The 23,965-nt window shown below is 43.2% G+C and overlaps 1 protein-coding gene across 1 annotated transcript in view; it reads left to right on the top strand.

The window, feature by feature from the left end:
- The window catches only part of acot7 (acyl-CoA thioesterase 7), a 103,731-nt gene that overhangs the window by 71,203 nt on the left and 8,563 nt on the right, over positions 1-23,965 (top strand). Inside the window, exon 8 of the mRNA XM_056274320.1 lies at positions 6,387-6,571. Within this exon, the coding sequence (XP_056130295.1) occupies positions 6,387-6,571 (185 nt within the window). The remainder of the gene's footprint in view (positions 1-6,386; positions 6,572-23,965) is intronic.

The following is a 23,965-nucleotide window of genomic DNA, read 5'->3' as shown; positions in this document are numbered from 1 at the left end:
GAGAGTGTGACCGATTTCATAAACACGAGTCGGATGCTGAGAAAAGGGGAACAAATTAAAAAGAAGGATGTATTTCATAAGTCACTGTGAGGATCGCTGGATAAATCTGTCAGCACTTCCAGAGATGTGGTAAATAGCTACTATATGCACGTGACTTTGACCGTAGGCTACGTGTAATGACCGGTCTGAAAAATGATCTAAATTCTGAATGAAATGTAGGCTATAGACCTGAAATATTGAATTGTAACATACTGTCATACTTCAGCATGCCAAAATAAAGTGACAGCTGAGCTGACTTGATGATGCAAAGTCAATAGTTTTACAGTTGATTTTTTTTCCTTTGAAAGACAATACTAGCAGTCATAGCTGAGACTATGAGCATGATGATGCTGTATTACTCTACCTGTTAAAAATGTATTGCCCCGAGATTACGTGTGCAATAGAACTAGAATAGCTATGTGCATGTGACCATGATTCATGTGCATACATGTCAATGAACAGGGCCTCGCATGTCAAGTTTGCACAGGGCCTCGCAACCCCCCCTGGTACGGCCCTGAAAGCGGGTTATGCTAGTGTGCATCAAACAGCAGATTTGCATGTTTGTAGCTGGCGAAACTTCAATGGTCCTTTTTGAGACATAATGTTGATGCAGCCACTGAAACCTTCCCCTGATCTTTCCTTATAAAGCATGGGCAGTTAGCCTCATACCCCCTTGGAAAGGAATCGAATGCCTTCTCTTGTTTATACCGACGTCAGGCTTTTAAAAAGTAATACTCAGCATCATATGGAATCCCTTTTTAGTCAGTTATATATATATACACACACACACACACACACACATTCTATATATATATATATATATATATATATATGTATAAAATGTGTGTGTGTGTGAATATATGATTATATGATTATTGGCATGGTCGCCTCACAGCAAGAAGGTCCTGGGTTCGAGCCCCAGGGTAGTCCAACCTTGGGGGTCGTCCCAGGTCGTCCTCTGTGTGGAGTTTACATGTCTCCCTGTGTCTGCGTGAGTTTCCTCCAGGTGCTCCGGTTTCCTCCCACAGTCCAAAGACATGTAGGTCAGGTGAATTGGCCATACTAAATTGTCCCTAGGTGTGAATGTGTGTGTGGGCCCTGTGATTAACTGGTGGCCTGTACAGGGTGTCTCCCCACCTGCCACCCAATGACTGCTGGGACAGGCTCCAGCATCCCCGCGACCCTGGTTGGGATAAGCGGCTTGGCTAATGGATGAATGAAGTGACTGTATATACTTTTCATATTGCAAGGCTTTCTTGGCTGAAAAAAAAGATTTCAGGTAGGGAGGAGTGTCAAGAGATGGGAAGAGAGGGAGAGAGAAATAGAGGGAAAGCAGGCACATAAATAATAGTCATTAAGATGCATTTGTTCATTGATTTTGTCAAGTGTAATTTGATTCAATGACATGAGTATCATCATGTACAAGAATTTGTGTCTCCATTATTAAAAATGATGGTAAAGAATGGAGAGGAAGGGCATCCTGGTAGTGTAGTGGTCTATTCCATTGCCTACCAACACGGGGATTGCCGGTTTGAATCCCCATGTTACTTCCGTCTTGGTCAGGCATCCCTACAGACACAATTTGCCATGTCTGCAGGTAGGAAGCCGGATGTGGGTATGTGTCCTGGTCGCTGCACTAGCGCCTCCTCTGGTCGGGCGGTTGGGGCGCCTGTTCGGGGGAGATAGCGTGATCCTCCCACGCTCTACGTTCCCCTGGCGAAACTCCTCCTTGTCAGGTGAAAAGAAGCGGCCGGCGATACCACATGTATCGGAGGAGGCATGTGGTAGTCTGCAGCCCTCCCCGGATCGGCAGAGGGGGTGGAGACGCGACCAGGGCGGCTCAGAAGAGTGGGGTAATTGGCCGGGATACAATTGGGGGGGTTCCAAAAAAAAGAATGGAGAGGAAGACAAGGAGAAAGTGTGTGTGTGTGTGTGTGTGTGTGTGTGTGTGAGAGAGAGAGAGAGAGGACAAGTCATTTTAGGTTAAAGTATAGGTTCAGTGTTTTTTAACCTAAGCTTTATTAAAAAGTTGTCAGGCATAATTTGAATCGTACAGACAAAAACCACTCTTGATGGCTTCTCTGGTGGCTTATTGAGAAACCACTTGCTGGGCTTCAACACAGTCCAATGGGGAAATCGTCGAAGCTTTTAAAAACCATGATCTCCTTTTTGAAAATGGGAAGCACATGTTAAGGTCACATGCACCTTCATTTAAATTATGTTTATTCAGAATGTTTTGAACAGGAGCAGGTGTGCCCAGAGACTGCATTTGGGTAAGTGGAAAATAAAGTAATCTTAACATGACAGAAAGCATGGCTCAGGAGGTAGAGTGGGTCGTCTAGTAATCGGAAGGTCACTGGTTTGATCCCCAGCTCCTCCAGAGAGTGTGTCAAAGTGTCCTTGAGCAAGACACTGAACCCCTAACTGCTCCTGATTTAGCAGGTTGGTGCCTTGCATGGCAGCCTCCACCATCAGTGTATGTATGTGTGTGTGAATGGGTGATTGTGAGGCATCCAATGTAAAGCACTTTGAGTGGTTGGTAGACTAGAAAAGCGCTATATAGTAAATGCAGTCCATCTATGGTTGGTGAGTATTATTTAGATATATGTGACTATACCGTGAGCCTGTTTTTGAAATGGAGATATATGAAGGATTCACTTAGTCAATTAAATCCTACAGATATTGTTTGTTTAATTTATTGATCCGTTTGGCGGAATTGGCAATTGCAGTGGTGTTTGACCACATCCTTGAGATCCTTTCAAAATGAAACTGAGTCACCATATGCCAAATATTGAGCATAGCGTTAGTTCAGGCAGGCCACGAAGTCAAGCTCAGACCACAATCCCAGCTAGATAGCAGCTGATATGAAAGCCAGCCCACATCGGCAGGTGGCTCAGCTGATTCCCTTCTATGCATCCAATTGGCAAATCTCATACAGGGTACCTTATCTGAGCTGCTTTAGCGTGGCTATCTTCCTGCTTCTTCTGCAAACCGCTTTGCAACCAACCTCCACCCCAGCTGCTCTTTTTCATGCTGCGTCTGACTTAGTGTCATTACTGTTGTTATTGATGTCTGCTCTGTTCTGTACCTTATGGGGGGTATTTGCTCTTGCTCTCCCTGCCTTAGGCTTTTGATGTATGCACATGGAAAGGCAGGGAGATGTGCTGTCCCTGCCTTAGGCTTTCCACATATGCATGTGGAAGGGCAGGGAGGTCCCAGAACAGAGCCATGCCACCAAATATAACTACTGCAGATGGCAATACAAGTTTTATTTGACTAAAGTGGTCCTGACTGAAGTAGTGTTGTGTCACTGCTGAACAAATGGACGAATAAGATAAATAAATGAATAACAACATGGCTGAATGTGAGTATTAGCTACTGGATTATAGTATAGTAAGGCCTTGTTCCTTCACATTTGCCTGCTATGTTGAAGACATGAAATGTCGTGTGCCCAGGGCCATGGGAAGTGGGAGTGCTGAGGGTGCTGCAGCACCCCTTGATGGAGGATAGGGGATTGGGACATCCACAACAATAAATAAGAATATAATAAATAAAAAAAATGTTTCGTTCAATTTTGTTGGTTATGTTCATATTCTGACGATATTTTAATTATAGTATGTGGTTTATAGACGATCTTAGGCTACAAATTTTCAGTCCAGTTGGAAATTATGTCAGGCGCAGACAGACAAGTAACAGGAAATAGTGTTAGGGCGGCACAAAAGCGAATATTAGACTTCTTTTTGAAATCGACAAAACATCCGCTGCTGTTGGCTCATGTTCATCAAAGTATTGTTTTTAAAAAACGTAATCAGGTAAGAAAACATACAACATTTGCAGCATATATAATTGAGATCTTTGTTTTTTTCATATAAGTGTTCAGAGTAGGACCCCCCCCCCCATTTCATATTACGTTATCCCCACAGCCCCCCCCCCACACACACACACACACACACACTTGAAACATGTTCCCACGGCTATGCGTGTGCCACACAATTTTTACTTGGGAAAGTCCTGCGGAAGTAACCTTTAAAATGAGCAAATACAAAAGTTAATTGCGGATTTGATTTGTGATAGTGGGGTATTCATTGGGTATTGTTTTAAATGTGCAAGTGACAGAAAGTACCAAAAAGGACATTTGTTTTTGTATGTATATTTTCATGATTGTAGCTTTTAATGACTGTGCATACAAGCTACATGTTACTGTAACATTTCATAATGCTTATCGAGTGCCAAAAAGTGAAATGGCACTTTTGCACTTTTTTGCAGAAAATGTGCAAAACCTTGACCCCATGCTGTGTAACAAGTTTCTCCTGCACCGAGTAGCAATCGGGGGAAACGTTGAGATTCTATAGCTTGCAAAAACCATCCTTATTAGTTCAGTTGATCACGTCACATACTTTATAGAGGCGCCTTTTTTTCCATGTGTGTTGTTTTATTTATGCCTTAAGATCTCCGTTATACACTTGAGAGCTGACTAAGACTGTTTGGATAACCTTCTCCCTTAGTTTCTATGGCAACCAACAAATATGATACAGTACAATTACATCAAAAGGGATGAGAAGGTCTTTAACTCTGGGCAATGACGATGCTGTCAGAGAAAAGATTTGTGATGGCCAATAAACCTCAAAAAGTGGCATTTTCTTGGAGTAAACTCACCATGTGACATTATTTTATCTTTTTTTTCAATTAGTTGAAAGTTGTTTTCTCTGATAGCAGAGGCTAATCCAAGTATTTAAATTGTGTGTTCAAGTCATCTTTTACATATATATTCTTGATGCTCCTCTCAGCATATCAATATATGATGTATGACTTTGAAAAATAAGGTTATGAAAAGCAATAAAAGCAATTGGAAAAATGCCAGTTTTAATTTTTGCTTTTCTTTTTGCCTTTCACTTTTCTTTTAAACTTTTGTCACTTTAAGGTTTTAAAACTTTGGTACCTGTGACCAGTGTGTTAGTTTTGTATTAGAAAACATCACAATATGGATAAATTTGGGGGGGAAAGATAATAGCTGAAAACTTTATCTTAAGTTTTGAGATTTCACAAACAAAAGAAAAAACAAAATTTAGGCAGTGGCTAATAAAGATTATGTCTTGTGCTTTTTATGTCTATGAGTCTTTCAGAGAACTTCAAAAAGTTCAGTTTACCTTTCATTTAGCTATATGGATGGTACTGATAAATGCTAGGTAGTGTTTAGTTGTTTGTGCTGATTATCTGTGTAATTGGTGTTCCATGAATGATCAAGGCTATTTAGCTCAAGACGTTCATATTCACTGAAACTACTTGTCTGTAAATTAATGTGTATTATGATATACACCGATCAGCCAAACCATTAAAACCACTGACAGGTAAGTGAATAACATTAATTATCTTGTTACAGTGGCACCTGTACAGTACATAATTTATTTTGTACTTTATGTGGCTGCTATGCTGATTACCTCATGATTTCAACAAGTTTGAAGCTTCAAATTCATGATGGCATTGTGATATGTGTTTTTTTTTTTGGTACCTCAAAAAGAGATACAAAAATGGGTTTTAAAGTGGTAGAAGGATGAGGAGAAGGTTTTGCTTTACTCTTGACCGTGACACCCATGGTGGATGCTGTTTTTTTGTTTTTGGAAATCGCTGTTATTTTTTTTTTATTGCTTTTTTTTTTTTTTTTTTTAATTGAGTCATTCTGAGATAGATATTGAGAATGACATACTCCGATGTGTGAAAAACTAAGTTTATTATTTAGGTTTATTAACTGAGCATTAGAGAGGGGGCAGGAAATTATAAGTAGTAACTTCCTCCTGTTCCTTTTCGAACATATATTTGTTGGATTCTCTATTGAGAATTGTTTTTGTTGAATTCTTCTGAATTTATTTTTATTATTTGTTGTTGTTTTTTTGTTTATTCATGCTTGTCATTTTTTCTTTTATATGCATGTTTGAAATAAAGACATTTGATATGATTTGATATGAGGAAGTTAAGAATTGATCTAGTTTTGGTAAACCTCTTCACGCTTCTGGCTGACTCACTTTTTTCTCTTTTTATCTCAGAGACGTGTCAAAAATCTCCTTTGCAGTGCAGAGTCTCAAATTTATCTTCCACTCAGAGACAGTCTGCTTCCTGAATCAAATAAAGAGTAAAAAAAAAGTTTGAATAGTTAAGTCCTCTTTGGGCAGGCTGCTTCACCCAAAATGCATGATGAAAGACATCGGAAACAGTCTTATTTTCTTCAGCTGATGAAAATGCCTTTTTTATGTTAGCCTACACCCCCAGCAAGGATATTTAAGATTGGCCACCAAAAAGTAGGGCACCGCATAAACTTCATTTATTAACTTATATCATCCAATCTCCCCCAGGCAATGTGCTGATAGCGATGGGGCGGTTGACGTTTACGAGCAACAGGTCCATGGAGATTGAAGTGGTAGTGGATGTTTCCCCAGTGCTGGAGCCAGAGAAAGACAGACATCGCGCTGCGTCTGCCCTCTTCACTTACATCTCTCTGGACAAGAACAACAGACCTCAGCCTGTCCCTCCTCTGCAGGTGGGTAGCAGCCACTGACATTCTTTTTACATACGGCAGGCTTATTTGACTTCATAAGAGTTCATAAAATTCAAAATGCCAATCAAGCAAACTTCGATGGGGGTCCCATCTTTGCTGCAGGAGACTGGGGTTCAAATCCCGGTCAGTGCTAGCCTCCAATAACAGTCCTCAGGGTTAGACTCCTAATGCTATACACAAGCCTACCTTGGAACACGAGTGAGAGAAATACATAACTACAGCCATACCGTCTCGGACTATCAAGGTCCACGTTAGGTGTTGGGGAGCCAGGGCTACCTGACTACAAATATATGTACATATATATACATATACACTACCGTTCAAAAGTTTGGGATCACCCAAACAATTTTGTGTTTTCCATGAAAAGTCACACTTATTCACCACCATATGTTGTGAAATGAATAGAAAATAGAGTCAAGACATTGACAAGGTTAGAAATAATGATTTGTATTTGAAATAAGATTTTTTTTACATCAAACTTTGCTTTCGTCAAAGAATCCTCCATTTGCAGCAATTACAGCATTGCAGACCTTTGACATTCTAGCTGTTAATTTGTTGAGGTAATCTGGAGAAATTGCACCCCACGCTTCCAGAAGCAGCTCCCACAAGTTGGATTGGTTGGATGGGCACTTCTTGCGTACCATACGGTCAAGCTGCTCCCACAACAGCTCAATGGGGTTCAGATCTGGTGACTGCGCTGGCCACTCCATTACCGATAGAATACCAGCTGCCTGCTTCTGCTCTAAATAGTTCTTGCACAATTTGGAGGTGTGTTTAGGGTCATTGTCCTGTTGTAGGATGAAATTGGCTCCAATCAAGCGCTGTCCACTGGGTATGGCATGGCGTTGCAAAATGGAGTGATAGCCTTCCTTATTCAGAATCCCTTTTACCCTGTACAAATCTCCCACCTTACCAGCACCAAAGCAACCCCAGACCATCACATTACCTCCACCATGCTTAACAGATGGCGTCAGGCATTCTTCCAGCATCTTTTCATTTGTTCTGCGTCTCACAAGCGTTCTTCTTTGTGATCCAAACACCTCAAACTTGGATTCATCCGTCCACAACACTTTTTTCCAGTCTTCCTCTGTCCAATGTCTGTGTTCTTTTGCCCATCTTAATCTTTTTCTTTCATTGGTCAGTCTCAGATATGGCTTTTTCTTTGCCACTCTGCCCTGAAGCCCAGAATCCCGCAGCCGCCTCTTCACTGTAGATGTTGACACTGGTGTTTTGCGGGTACTATTTAATGAAGATGCCAGTTGGGGACCTGTGAGGCGTCTGTTTCTCAAACTAGAGACTCTAATGTACTTATCTTCTTGCTCAGTTGTGCAACGCGGCCTCCCACTTCTTTTTCTACTCTGGTTAGAGCCTGTTTGTGCTGTCCTCTGAAGGGAGTAGTACACACCGGTGTAGGAAATCTTCAATTTCTTAGCAATTTCTCGCATGGAATAGCCTTCATTTCTAAGAACAAGAATAGACTGTCGAGTTTCAGATGAAAGTTCTCTTTTTCTGGCCATTTTGAGCGTTTAATTGACCCCACAAATGTGATGCTCCAGAAACTCAATCTGCTCAAAGGAAGGTCAGTTTTGTAGCTTCTGTAACGAGCTAAACTGTTTTCAGATGTGTGAACATGATTGCACAAGGGTTTTCTAATCATCAATTAGCCTTCTGAGCCAATGAGCAAACACATTGTACCATTAGAACACTGGAGTGATAGTTGCTTGAAATGGGCCTCTATACACCTATGTAGATATTGCACCAAAAACCAGACATTTGCAGCTAGAATAGTCATTTACCACATTAGCAATGTATAGAGTGTATTTCTTTAAAGTTAAGACTAGTTTAAAGTTATCTTCATTGAACAGTACAGTGCTTTTCCTTCAAAAATATGGACATTTCAATGTGATCCCAAACTTTTGAACGGTAGTGTATATATCAACACGGATACAGGAAAAAAGATTTTATTTATTTCTAGTTTTTCCCCTTATCCCACCCGATTAACCCAATGGCATATGGCCGGAACTCTTGTCGAATAACTCCCCTGGCTCACGTTTCCACAGGAAGGAGATAGTCGTAACACCAGCTTCCTTCAAACTCGTGTCGGCTGCTCTCGCTATTTTACACGCTGAAGCCTCGCATGGATTGCATTACCTTCAGGCCGCGAAGGAGGCGTAGGGAGAATGCTTTCAGTTGCTTGGCTGCAGGCGCCCGGGTGGGCCAGAGGGGTCGCTGGAGAACGACGAGTCCCGAACACTACACCGATCTACACCCACTATCCCTCGGGTAAGGGTGGCCTAATGAATGCCTTACCCAGTGGACGCTCTGGCCGTGACCGGTTACGGCGAGTCTGGGATATGAACCTCCCAGCCACATGACGAGCGGATCGCAAGAACAGCGCTTTATTCCACTCGGCCATCAGAGCGGCGAAAGGTGTATTTCTTACATGCACTAACAGAAATAATAACAAAACCCAGGCCTATATGTTAAAGTGCCAGTTGAATTTCAAAACCATCATAGCCATTAATATTTGATATCAGCTTAGAATGAGATAATTTCTTGTATGCACTAATATAAATGATAATTAGCAACAAAAATTTGTTCCATCCAGGTAACATAGCAGTCTATTCCTTTGCCTTCCAACACGGGGATCGCCGGTTCGAATCCCTGTGTTACCTCCGGCTTGGTCGGGTGCCTCTACAGACATAATTGGCCATGCCTGTAGATGGGAAGCTGGATGTGGGTAGGTATCCTGGTCACTGCATCAGTGCCTCCTCTGGTCAGCCGGGGCGCCTGCTCGGGGGGGGGGGGGACTGGGGGGAATAGCGTGATCCTCCCACGCACTACATCCCCCTGGCGAAACTCCTCACTGTCAGGTGAAAAGAAGCGGCTGGTGACTCCACATGTATCAGAGGAGGCATGTGGTAGTCTGCAGCCCTCCCTGGATCAGCAGAGGGGGTGGAACAGAGACTGAGATGGCTCAGAGAGCGGGGTGATTGGTCAGGTACAATTGGGGAGGGAAAAAAAGGGGGGGTGTATTCCATTTTCAAGTGTCAGGGAGTTCATGATATTCACTACGTGGTCATTATGTGTTCATAATGGCGCATCACAGAACTCCATATGTGCCCCAATGGCACAGCATAATAGAATATCGAATGTTCTCCATTAGGGGATGAGAGCTGGGAACAAATAAAGCCCATTGCTGGGAGAAAGCAGAGATGAAGGTTACACACTTTAACAGTCCAGGAGGAGAGTAAGGGAAAAACAGCTCCCGCACACACACACACATACATAGATACATACATACATACATACACATACACCGATCAGCCAAACGATTAAAAGCACCTGCCTAATATTGTGTAGATCCCCCTTGTGCCACCAAAAGAGCTCTGACCCGTGGAGGCATGGACTTCACAAGATCTCTGAAGTGGCCTCTGGTATCTGGCACCAAGACGTTTGCAGCAGATCCTTTAAGTCCTGTAAGTTATGAGGTGGAGCCTCCATGGATCAGACTTGTTTTTCCAGTGCATCCCACAGATGCTTGATCGGCTTGAGATCTGGGGAATTTGGAGGCCAGAGCAACACCTTGAACTCTTTATCATGTTTCACAAACCATTCCTGAAGAAGTTTTGCAGTGTGGCAGGGTGCATTATCCTGCTGAAAGAGGCCACTGCCATCAGGGAATACCATTGCCATGAAGGGATGTACTTATTCTGCAACAATGTTTAGGTAGGTGGTACATGTCAAAGTAACATCCACATGAATGCAAGGACCCAAGGTTTCCCAGCAGAACATTGCCCAGAGCATCCCACTGCCTCCACCAGCTTGCCTTCTTCCCACAGTGCATCCTGGTACCACCTCTTCCTCAGGTAAATGACACATACGCACCTGACCCTCCACATGATGTAGAAGAAAATGTGATTCATCAGACCAGGCCACCTTCTTCCATTGCTCCATAGTTCAGTTCTGACACTCCCATGCCCATTGTAGGCGCTTTCGGTGGTGGACAGGGGTCATCATGGGCACTCTGACCAGTCTGCGGCTACGCAGCCCTATACACAGCAAGCTGTGATGTATTGTGTGTTCTGGCACCTGTCTGTCATAGCCAGCATTAGCTTTTTCAGCAATTTGTGCTACAGTAGCTCTTCTGTGGGATCAGACCAAACGGGCTAGGTTTCGCTCCCTTCGCGCATCAGCGAGGCTTGGGTGCCCATTACCCTGTCACCAGTTCATCTATTGTCCTTCCTTGGACCACTTTTGGTGGGTGCTGACCACTGCATACCAGTAACACCCTCAAGACCTGCCATTTTGGAGATGCTCTGACCCAGTCATCTAGCTATCACAATTTGTCAAAGTCACTCAGATCCTTACATTTGCCAATTTTTCCTGCTTCCAACACATCAACTTCAAGAACTGACTGTCCCCTTGCTGCCTAATATATCCCACCCCTTGACAGGTGCCATTGTAACGAGATAATCAGTGTTATTCACTTACCTGTCGGTGGCTTTAATGTTTTGGCTGATCTGTGTGTGTGTGTGTGTGTGTGTGCGCGCGCGCGTGTGCGTGCGTGCGTGTGTGCATGACCCTGACAGCAGGATAAGCATTTTGGATAATGATGATATATATATATGTATATTTTTATGAGACAGTACAAGCCTGTTTCATGCCATAAGTAATCATCAGCTGTCAGTAAAGCTACTCGGGAAAGAATATACCATTTACTGTCTCCTCATGCACATCACATGCACAACGGCCAATGGGGAAGGGAGAGGTGCGACATTCAAAAATTCAAATTCAAAATTGCGTGATCACTAATGGTCCAAGGGGAGGGGGGGGTAATTTGTCTATCGGCATGATTTATTTATAATTACAATATAGATGCTTAATTGGAATATATTTGTTATCTCAATTACAAGACCTAGACATCAATGTCGGACTCTATAGGGATGATGGGTGAGCAATTTGTAGCGAAACACCAAGAGAGGTTGGGCAAATTAGGAAAACAGTATGCAAAATGTTCTCAAACAATGGGCTAAAAATCACAATTGAAGCAAACAAAAAACAAATCACTTTCTGGACATCTCAATGGACCTTCGGAATGGCACATACAAGCCGTACATTAAGCCCAACAACACGCTGTAGTATGTCCATAGAGAAAGCAACCACCCACCCTCCACCTTGAAAAACATCCCAGAAAGCATTAATGGAAGACTCTCAAAATTATCATCTGATGAGTCCATCTTCAATGAAGCTACACCCCCATACCAAGATACATTACAAAAGAGCGGCTACAATTTTAAGCTCAAGTACAACCCACCATTAAAGACTGACTGCCAGCAAACCAACAAACAGCAGAAAACCAAACATTACCTGGTATAACCCACCATACGGTGGCCACAAGCACCGGTAAGCAGTTTTTTTAACTTTTGGATAAGTGCTTTACCCCGGACCATCAACTGAGGAAGATACAGGAACATCATCAAAATTAGTTACAGCTGCATGCCAAACATTCAACAACTAACATCGTCCCACAACACAAAGAAGATGCCAGACGAAAGGGGTTATCTACCAAGCTACGGTGACGAGAAATGGCAACGGCAAAATAGAGACATACATCGGTCTAACAGAGGGAACATTTAAATGGGGGTTTAATGCACACGTGTAGCTTTAGACACAACCATTTAAAGAACGTAATATCTTTAAGCTGTTATATTTAGTCATTGGCAGACAGAAACATTAATTATTCAACCACCTGAAAAATCCTCTTAAAGAGCAAAACATATTCAACCAGTTGTAAAACGTGCAATCTATGTCTAACTGAAAAATATTTTATCATTTGCAAACCACAAATGTCCACTTTGAATAACAGGAATGAATTGGCCAGCAGTTGCAGACATAGATATAAGCACCTATTTTGTAATTACAAATAAATCATGCCAGTAGACAAATACCCCCCCCCCCCAGATTGGACCGTTAGCGATCATGTTTTTGAATTTTTGAATGTCACACCTCTCCCTTCCCCATTGGATGTTGTGCATGTGATGTGCATGACGAGACAGTAAATGGTATGTCCTTTCCCAAGTAGCTTTATTGACAGCTGATGATTGCTTATGGCATGAAACAGGCTTGTACTGTCTCATAAAGAATTTACTTGACTCACTGGATTATTTTGCTTCTTATTTGTTAAGCACTTTCCCTACTGTTGAGTGTTTCTTTTAACAAAGTTATATATATATATATATATATATCAGTCATGTTTTGGGCTTCACATTCATCCTTTCATCCCAGGACTGATATATATCAAATCTCATATATTGTTTGGATTCTGATTAGTCTGGTTGATTTTTTTTGGGGGACCTTTGACTCTATTGTCTGGGGTTGACAGGGGCATGTAGGGTATAGCACTGAGGCAGGCATGTCACCAACCATAAAAATATAATAAAAGGATCAAACTTCAAATTCACGGCTTAGGTGTGACAGTAAAGGTTATATTGATATAGCATTTTAACCAAGGGACACTTAAATGGTTGTAAAGGCGAAGGAGTAATACGCCCCTTGCCATTTAACCCAATCTGACCTCTTCTCTCTAAAGTGCACACTCAGATAGAATGGACATACAAAATGTGAGCCTGGGTTAATCATTAAACTTTAAATCTGTCTAGATTCACTGGTACTGGTTAAGTGCATATGGCAGCAAAATGGTGTCAGTTCGGACAAAACAGCGGTGGATTAAGGGACATTTCAAGTGGAGATATTATGTGCTTTATGAGTTACCCTATCCAACAACTTACCCACCCACTTCAACCAAGAAAACTGCAGAGACAAAAAACTGCAGAAAACAAGGCCAGATAAACAAGACGGAAAATAGCTTTACAATTCACCTGAGACCCTAACAAAAAGATGGCACATCACACCATGTTCAGTGCTGTATAAAGTAACAGCAGCGTCAAAGGGAAAATTTGCAGGAAGAGAGCCAGGCTTGTCCATTTGGATAAGAGTGAAGCGCAGAAACGAGTTGTTGCAGTTAGGTGTGCTGTCACTTCACCAAGCGCTGTAGCATCCCTCTCCCTCCCTCCCTCCCTCTCTCTCTCTCTCTCTCTCTCTCTCTCTCTCTCTCTCTCTCTCTCTCTCTCTCTCTCTCTCTCTCTCTCTCTCTCTCTCTCTCTCTCTCTCTCTCTCTCTCTCTCTCTCTCTCTCTCTCTCTCTCTCTCTCTCTCTCTCTCTCTCTCTCTCTCTCTCTCTCTCTCTGGCTCACACACATACACACACACACATACACCATATCACCCTATACTTGTGGGGACCCTTGTTGACTACATTCATCCCCCAGCCCTTAACCTCAACCTTAGCCATCATAACTACATGCCTAACCTTAATCTTTACCCTAACCTTAACCTAATCCTAATTCTAACCTTAACCCTAAAGCCAAGTCCCTAACCCCTAAAATAGACCCTTTTCCTCATGAGACCCCAAAAATGTCCCCATGTGGTAGGTTGTTCCAGGTTTTGTGTGTGTGTGTGTGTGTGTACCACACACACACACAAACACACACACACACACAAGTACTGCCAAGGTGCTACATCAGTCCTTACCACCACATTACATCTGTTTGAAGATAGATACCCACGCAAGCGCCGCTCACACAAACACCTCTATGTCTGTGCTCCCCTAGACAGAAAAGAAATACATCTTTCCAGGCTAGCCCTTTCAAAAGGCTTTGTTCTCCCCCATTTCCATATCAGATAAACACTTCATTCACTGGCATTGTGTCTCTCAGCATTCATCCCCCACTTTTCCATCTCTGACACACTGCATGTGACCTTTGCTTTGCTGGTAGGGGATTGATGATCAGTCATAATAATTTCTGCCCTGCCTTATTTTTGTGAAAATAGAGGCTTAAAATGGGTTTCCTTAGGAGCTTCAATTTTGGTAGATTTCGCGACATCTGTCACAATACTTTGTTTTCATCCTAGATTTTCCGCAAATCCCAGAGTTTCGCCCAAAACGAATGTGATCCTGTATGTGTAGAAAGCATTCAGATGTAGGTCACAATTTCGATGGTTGCAGATTTTATTGCAACACTGCCATGGTTTGCTTGGCTGTGCACTATGGCAGAAGGAGGACATTAGGAGATAATCCAGTGGTAGCATGCATACCTTGGAGAAAGAAGACTGATCAGCAATGTCATCCGACACGTCCATCCATTCCATCCATTTTCCGAACCGCTTATCCTGCTCTCAGGGTCGCGGGAATGCTGGAGCCTATCCAGGGCAGTCATTGGGTGGCAGGTGAGGAGACACCCTGGACAGGCCGCCAGACTGTCACACCGGGCCGACATTCACACAGGGCCGACATAAACACACACACACACACACACACACACACACACACACACACACACACACACACACACACACACACACACACACACACACACACCTAGGGACAATTTAGTATGGACGATTCACCTGACCTACATGTCTTTGGACTGTGGGAGGAAACCCATGCAGACACGGGGAGAACATACAAGCTCCACACAGGACGACCCGGGACAACCCCCAAGGTTGGACTGCCCCAGGGCTTGACCCAGGACCTTCTTATTGTGAGGCAACTGCGCTAACCACTGCGCCACGGTGCTGCCCCCATCCGACATGTAACATTGAGAAATGTATCAAGAAATATCAAACATTTTAATTAAACCTTATTATAGGTTGGATCATTTTAGCTTTGTATTGAGGCGCCTGTCACTTACTTTTTCATATTTGACATGCAAAGTGGAATACTTGGTGGGAATGGCGGACACCTGCTGCAGAGGAGCAATTACAGAATGCTAACGCATTGAAGGGGTGTTGCTACAAAAATGCCAGTGGAGAAAAGAATCAGACATGGCATTAGAAATATAAACAAACTAGAGGAGTGCACTCAGTAGAGATATATATACGCAAGGCGTAGATATCGCCCCTTCTCCAGCATTCGAACTTGGCGAAAAAACCACCACTTATTTCACCTACTGGGAGAAGGGAAATACATACACATATGGATGGAAAAACCAGTTTTTCTTGCCATTATAAGACTGTTATGCAGCGGCCAAGTCAATTGAACGGGAAATATGGAAACAAAAAGTTGTAAAAATGCAACACTCAAGCTAAAAAAAAAATCTACCTAATAAAAAAGTTTTGCCTGTCAGTCTGTGGATGTGCAGCCTCCTAGGGGGACACTCGCATGAATGCGACCAAGTCTGTCATGAAATGACAGAGATCAGGCTATCATAATTTCAAAACCCTCATTAAAAGACTTCAAATGTGTTAACCGCCATGGATTTCATGATATAAAATGAAACAAGGTGAATGGCTGCTCTGCTGATTGACTTTCATTCATAAAACAACGGTAAGAAAACAGCTCAGCCATGGGAAATGTTTTATTGTAGCTACTGAGATGATTTCCAGCTGTGACTGTTATTAATCCTACTCATGAAATTGTATTTTTATAGCCGAGTTTTAACATTGAAAACTAATGGCACTTCCGCAGAGTGGCGAGGTGAATAAGGTGAATTATTGTTGGTTCATCCAGTGTTTCCTCCAGTTCTCCTGTGCTGTGGTCAGCAGTAAATGATTTGCTGGCTTGTGAAATACAATTGACTTCTCGTTTACTTTCAAGATTCATAACCGAACACATAATGTTCTGGTTTTGACATGGTTGCTGCCCGATCTGACTCAACCATAGATGTGAGTCGCACATGCGCACGGTTGACTTAGAGGGGGCAGCGACGAAAAGCAGTGTTGGTCGAGCAAGCTAGAGAGTGAATGAGGAGACCAAGCGGTGGTAGTGAGAACAAACATTTTTCGATGGTTTTTAATCACTGCAACCACAAGAGGTTCTTCATCATACAGTCATGACTGCACAAACAAATTTAAGCTGATAGATCCAGTAGTTTGCGAGATTAGCCGCGGTCTCACTCACACACACACACACACACACACACACACACACACACACACACACACACACACACACACACACACACACACACACACACACACACACACACACACACACACACACACACACACACAAACCTGCACACACACGACCAAATGCATATTCCCCTCAAGGCTACTGCCTGGCAGAGATAATTACAGATCACATCTTTAGGAAGAAAACATTGTCTCCTTTTTGAAAAATTCATCCTCAACACTATAAATGGAGATCTAAATTAAGACTGGATCACTAGGGCATATAGCATGTAAACAAGGGTGGGGTTGGAGCAATGTGTGTGTGTGTGTGTGTATCTGTGTGTCTGTGTGTGTGTGAGAGAGGAGAGAGAGAGAGAGAGACTGAAAGCCATAGATAAAATAACTTTGAGTGCACATATGCTTCAACAAGTCCCCAAGTGTGCTCTCGTGCTTGCTTATTGTTGTGTATGTGCATCAAAGGTTGAAGAAGAGGGGATGAGGATGAGTGGGAAGGAGGGCAAGTCCATCAGTGAACCACTGATGTCAGTACTTCTATTCATAAGCAGTTCGTCCCTCGGCGTATATGAGAAATGCATCACATTGAGGAGGAAAGGTGTAGCATGTCACTCCAATCAACACCTAAGCTTCCCCTCACACTAGAAATGGGAATGAGTTATATGCAGAGGCAAGACTGCCATTAATTAAGCCTCACAAGCCAGATGTGGGTGAGCTGACCACAGCACAACAAATGTCTGGTCTCTCTCTGCCCCTTCACTCTGCCCCCAAGAGGCCATTGCCTTCCAGAATTATATGACAGATACCCAAACTGATCAATGTGTACGCACTCGCCAGCTGCTGAGATGAAAATCTCTTCAACTTGTAAGAATCCAAAGATTCCAAGCACATTAAGACAGAAAGTGTTTGTATGCCAAGGTTGTTAGTGAGCAGTAGCCAACTTGTGGCTGGTCTTTTAGATAGTCTAGACATTTAGCAATTTTTGGGGTCAAAGGTTTTGCCATCTTTGTGGGGGCAAATTACTGCGAAATTTGTTTTCCTATTTTGGTCTTCGCTTGCTTGAATTACGAGCAGAAGCTGTAAATAAATAAAGCACAAATTTGTAAAAAAAAAAAAAAGAAAAATTGGCACTTTACTTAGGACAGTTTTTGGATAGCCCCAATGACATGTCTGCACACATAGGCATAGCCCCCTAAAGTATTTAGGTATGATGCTGGGCGGCACAGTGGTTAGCCCGGTCTCCTCACAGCAAGAAGGTCCTAGGTTTGAGCCCTGGGGTAGTCCAAACTTGGGGGTCGTCCTCTGTGTGGATTTTGCGTGTTCTCCCCGTGTCTGTGTGGGTTTCCTCCGGGTGCTCCGGTTTCCTCCCACAGTCCAAAGACATATAGGTCAGGTGAATCAGCCATACTAAATTGCCCCTAGGTATGATTGTGTGTGTGTGTGTGTGTGTGTGTGTTGTGTGTGTGTGTGTGTGTGTGTGTGTGTGTGTGTGTGTGTGTGTGTGTGTGTGTGTGTGTGGGCCCTGTGTGATGGCCTGGCGACCTGTCCAGGGTGTCTCCCCGCCTGCCGCCCAATGACTGCTGGGATAGGCTCCAGCATCCCCGTGACCCTGAGAGCAGGACAAGCAGTTCAGATAATGGATGGATGGAATAAGTGATGCTCTCTGGGAGATGTCTCTCTCTCGCTCTCTCGCTCTCTCGCTCTCTCTCTCTCTCTCTCTCTCTCTCTCTCTCTCTCTCTCTCTCTCTCTCTCTCTCTCTCTCCTCTCTCTCCTCTCTCTCTCTCACACACACACACACACACACACACACACACAGAGTCAGTTCTTTTCCCTGAGAATAAGGGTATGACAGGATATGAGAACTGGGTGAACAGATATCAAACTCTCCCTTCTGTAATTTGACTTGTCATTATGACCAATAACGCGCCCCTTGCATGGTATAAATAGACCCACCCAGAGGACAGTGGCTGCTATTTTGGCCTTCAGGTGCTCTTTCCCTTCTCTTTCGCTCTCTCTCTCACTCCACCTCTCCCAAGTGAAACATCTGTGTTTGCTATTTTTAGACTGTTCCCTTTCAGCTGTCTCTGCTGGGGGTTGGGGAATGTGGCTATAGCTCTCTCTCTGTGTGTGTGTGTGTGTGTGTGTGTGTGTGTGTGTGTGTGTGTGTGTGTGTGTGTGTGTGTGTGTGTGTGTGTGTGTGTGTGTGTGTGTGTGAGAAACAGGGAATGCCTTGCCTTGCAGTAACACTACCCTTGAAAAGTATTAGGATTGTCTGTGTTTCCAGTGGGCCATACTCAGCAACATCATACATCCATTTTCCAAACCGCTTATCCTGCTGTCAGGGTTGTGGGGATGCTGGAGCCTATCCCAGCAGTCATTGGGTGGCAGGCGGGGAGACACCCTGGACAGGCTGCCAGACCATCACAGGGCTACACAACAACAATGCAACCCATATTATAATCATTACTACAGTACTACTACACTACTACCCGTGCCCCTGCTGCCACTGCAGCTACTAACAATAGCTATAAAGGATAATATTAACAGTCATTTAATTTGTATGGCAAGCTTTGTCGTGTTACAACGTGCTTGACAATAAAAAAAGGAAAAAGTGCAAAGGTGAACTGAGAAACAAACAGCTACAAAACAAAGACATGTGCATGACAGGGAGAATACAAATGAAAAAAGGTTCCTGTGTGTGTGTGTGTGTGTGTGTTGTGTGTGTGTGTGTGTTCTTGTATATCTATTTTTGGGGACCAATTTCAGTTTTTGACCATCACGGTGAAGACATGTTTGCAAAGTGTGGACATTTTGGCTGGTCCACTTCTTTAATGGTCTATTTTAGCGTTAAGATGTGGGTTTAGAGTTAAGGTTAGAAGTAGGATTAGGTTCAGGTAAGGGTTCAGGATAGGTATGTAGTTCTGATGGTTAAGGTTAGGGTTAGTGGCTCAGGAATTAATGTAGTCAATGAGGAGTCCTCAGTCCTCACACAGATAGAACACAATGTGTGTGTGTGTGTGTGTGTGTTAGTGCATGTGCCTAACTATGTCCATGGACTGGTAGAAAATGTTTGGAAAAAAACCTTTGACCAGTGCATGTCTTTCTTATGTTTTCTGGTTCGCTTGTAGTGGGCTGATGTTCCCCTTTAGGATCAGAGGCATTGGCTTGCTACCAGTGGGTCACCTTTATGAATTTTCCGACTCAGAGTCTCTGCAGAGAGGGAATGAGTAATGCTGTCCTCTATCCAAACACTGTGCTCTCTACTGTTACTGTTGTAATGCAGCTGCAAGGCAGCCCACAGTAACAGGCCACAGTTGCACCCAGGTGTGTGTGTGTGTGTGTGTGTGTGTGTGTGTGTGTGTGTGTGTGTGTGTGTGTGTGTGTGTGTGTGTGTGTGTGTGTGTGTGTGTGTGTGTGTGTGTGTGTGTGAGTGTGTGAGTGAGTGAAAAGCTTGGCATGATTGAGAAAGAGCTTGTGCTGCATGCTTGGCAAACCTTCCCTGGAGAATTAAAGGTCAATCAGCATGTGAATGTATGGATGCGTTAATTCAGTTAATACACTGAAGTCCATATGCACATTTACAGGCTTTGTTGCTCTGCACTCACGATATCTCCATATGCTGTCTATTCTTACTCTCTTCATATCTAGCTCTCCCCTCCTCTTGCACTCAATTCTCTCTGTTTGCTTTCTTTCTCTTGAACCTTCCCATCTGTCACCAGCTTTTGTTTTTCCCCATTCCTGCTCTCTGTCTCTTTCACCGTGTCTTTCCCATTCCTCCCCTTTCGCCTTCTTCTGTGTCCTATCGCTTGCCACCTTCAGTCTATCCAGCTCATTCTAGTCCCTCTATTCTGTTTTCCCCAACCTCTCTCTCTCTCTCTCTCTCTCTCTCTCTCTCTCTCTCTCTCTCTCTCTCTCTCTCTCTCTCTCTCTCTCTCTCTCTCTCTCTCTCTCTCTCTCTCTCTCTCTCGTAGATAGACACATATGCTTGACCTTTTTCTCCCCCTTGTTTTTCCAGCCCTCATTCATTATCCACCCATATTTCTCAATGCTCCCATCCCCATCCTTCTTCCTCGCTTGCTGGCAGAGACTCGGCCGGCCTCCTCTGACATGAAAACAAGCTGGGGGTTGTCATGGCGACCCATTGTAGTCCACATGAAGTGCTGCAAGTTTATTTTTAGAGTGCCTCGTGTTCAAGACAACCGGCAAAGGGTTAATGGGGGCACTCGTTCCGGAGCAGCGGCTCTCTATCCCTTTCTCTCCATTAATCGGCACACAGAGAACGTGCCGGTACTGAAATCGATACCACCGTCCTCAACACATATAGTATATCTGTAAAAAGAAATATGGTGCAGTTCCTGCATCCAGAAACACAGGAACTGTCTTGGTTGTTGTTTAAAGACTCTCCACTCATAATTCTGAGCAAACTATGCCGTTATGGCAGCACACTATCTACTGAAGGCGTTCAAAAATAGCCAGCTTTAATTTGATTTGTGTTTATTTGTATTAATGTTGTGTATAATTCTTCCCCTTAATATTGAGTATAATTCCCTATGTAGATCTGTTTCGAGGTGTCCATATGGAACTCGCCATTGTTTCATGTGCGAATCACTTAACTGGTTGCAGCTTAAATCTAGAAGGCAAGTTCACTGGGTTCAGTTCAACTCCAAATGTGTTCATTTTTAATTGGCCTTCCTATTTGAAACAGTTTTTGATTCCATGTAGATCTTCATATCCACTTAGACATAGTATGCAATATCGCTTTTTAGTGTCCCGGAAGCTTCGAAGAAATCGGACGCAGGTCATCCCAATACAGAGCTCCGTCCGCCTGGAACAATCTTCCTCTTTTTCTGAGATCCATTTCCTCTTTCTGCTGCTTCAGGACACTTTTATATTCTCATCTTAAAACAACCTGTTTGCGCTTTTAATTTGTGTGTACTTGAAGACGAACTGCTTCAATTGCTCTTTATGCTGATGTAATTGATTTAGAAACATCATATAGCCCTGTTAACACACATTGTAGATTATGATGTCCTGTAGATATGGCCAGATTATATTACAGACTGTTTATCGTTAGCTTTATGATAACATGCTAGAAGAGCTTTCTCGTATGCTTCAGCATATCATGATCCATTATGGCTGTCTAATTCTATATTGTACCGACATGTTAATCGTTATGATTATAGACTATGTCAGAAACACTGAGGGTGTTTAGATTAGTAAAGAATCAGTAGTCATCTTTAAGCAGAAATGGTTGGTGTATAGCGTGTAGACTAAATGGTACACTGGAAGCAAATCTTGCCTGTTTCCACCGCAGAGAGATCTGGCATTATAAAATATTCATCATCCGTAAACAGAAGTCTCCATGAAAAGGGCTTCATTTGGGTTTCAACAAAAACCAACAAAGAGTGTATGAAAGGATTCAGTTTATCTTGACCACAGAAACACCTTTTGGCATAGACCTGAAATGTCAGCCATTATCTCGCTCTTACACAACCGCTCAAACACACACACACACACACACACACACACACACACACACACACACTAACGCACGTGTATGCACGCACACACAAACACATGCACGCACGCACGCACGCACAGGCACACACACATGCAGGCATATTCACTCAGGATGATGTCCAATCTCATACCAGTCCCGCAGATGGCTATTATTTTTCTTGAGGCAGTCCCATTGTAGCCTAACGCCATTCCTAAGACACTGATATTTTGGCACTGCCTCTGACGCCTGTGCCCACACTAATAACAGCGTGTCCCAACACAATGAAATCCTTCTGGCATTTTTACTGGCACGCTCTGAGCAAGTTCTCTCTACAAGCCATGACCGTGTGCCAGGTTTACGCTGTCTTGTTATCTTAACATGGCTCAGTTGTCCACCTATGAGCAAGGAACAGACCAGGTGAGGCAAAGTGTTGCTCCTGGCCATTTGAGCTGACCAGCCGTGGTATTGTGGTCAAATATTGCCCCTGATCGACCACTGATGTCCCATGTTTGTAATGTGCAATTCATTTACCTTTGCTCTACAGTATAGTCCCAAGTAAATTCAGTTTTGTCAATATGCAGCAACGACTATTTATAGAAAGTGGAAAAAATGCAGTACGTGCTGCTGTTGAGTTAATACCATATATACAGTTTTCATTTATTGGAGGATAATGAAATGGTGTTAAAAGACACAGCATCTGCTGCACATAAATGGTACATTTTATAGTGCATCTTCCTTGTCGCCGTGATTCAAAAAACATCTAACAGCAGGAAATTTTCTTTCAAATGATTACAATTGCTAATGCAGATGCATGCAGAAAATTACATGTGAAGAGTGCTTTTGTATCAGTGACAAGCACCTTGCCTGTCGCTGTTGGCTGTGTGGTTTTGTCCTGACACCTGCGTGTGCAGCCACGCGTAACACGGGGAGCTAATGCCTCGGCAGGCGGCTCAGAACGAGCTTCCTTTCTACATCCGCAGGCTGTTCTCAATATGCGCATTAGCTGTGTGTCTCCGAAGATGCACGTTTGCTCAAAGGCTTAAATGGTGGGGATCTTCTGTCTATACTTTATGTAATACATGAGCTACTGTGGCTGGAGCAACAGTCAGAAACAGTCAGAAAACTCTTGCAGGCCTCAGCCACATGTTAACCCTGCACCAATCACAACTGCCCCTGCTAAAGGGTGGTCCATTTAACTGGAGGGAACCAGTTTGTGCTGTTCGTTATAGCCTTTAATGCTGTCGCTCTAATGATTGCCTGGCTGCTGCTCGCCCACTTCCACCTCCACCTTCAACCCACCTGCCACCAGTTTGGACCTGGATTTGGACTGCTAAAACTGAGATTATCACACATATGCAATAAAAAGGTCTCAGCTGTTTTGAATATACTAATGATAAATATAGCTAACAAGCTGTTCTGCCAATGCACAAAATATAAAAAGGCAATCCTCTGTTCATTGGCGACTGTAAAAAAAAAATCACAGGGGTAGATGAGTTTAATTGAAACACTGGAAAATAAACATGATTGTGACCTTGTCAACGAACACATCTGTGCATCAGAGAATAAGACTCCACTAGTGTTTGACTTTCCTGGATAATCATAGTTATTAGGCTAAGGCCACTATGGCAATACCAATTACACGAGGACGCCAAAAGGACATTTTGAGCCTAGCGTTGAATTGTCTCGTTCAGTTATGCAAATGCACCTCACAAAACATATGCAGGCACACGTGCACAAAAGCATGAACAGACATAGGGTGGGACAGGCAAAATCGCCCCCTCAAAGGATTTTTCCCTCCCTCAGTGCTACAGATAAAATTGCAGCGTGGATTTATCATTAAGTTTAATTAAACTACTTATAACCCCCTTAATGTCCTTAATCAAAAACTAAAGTGGGTGGGTGTCGTG

This window comes from Lampris incognitus, chromosome 2 (assembly GCF_029633865.1).
Source record: "Lampris incognitus isolate fLamInc1 chromosome 2, fLamInc1.hap2, whole genome shotgun sequence".
Taxonomy (NCBI): domain Eukaryota; kingdom Metazoa; phylum Chordata; class Actinopteri; order Lampriformes; family Lampridae; genus Lampris; species Lampris incognitus.
This window is presented reverse-complemented; position numbering and strand designations above follow the sequence as displayed.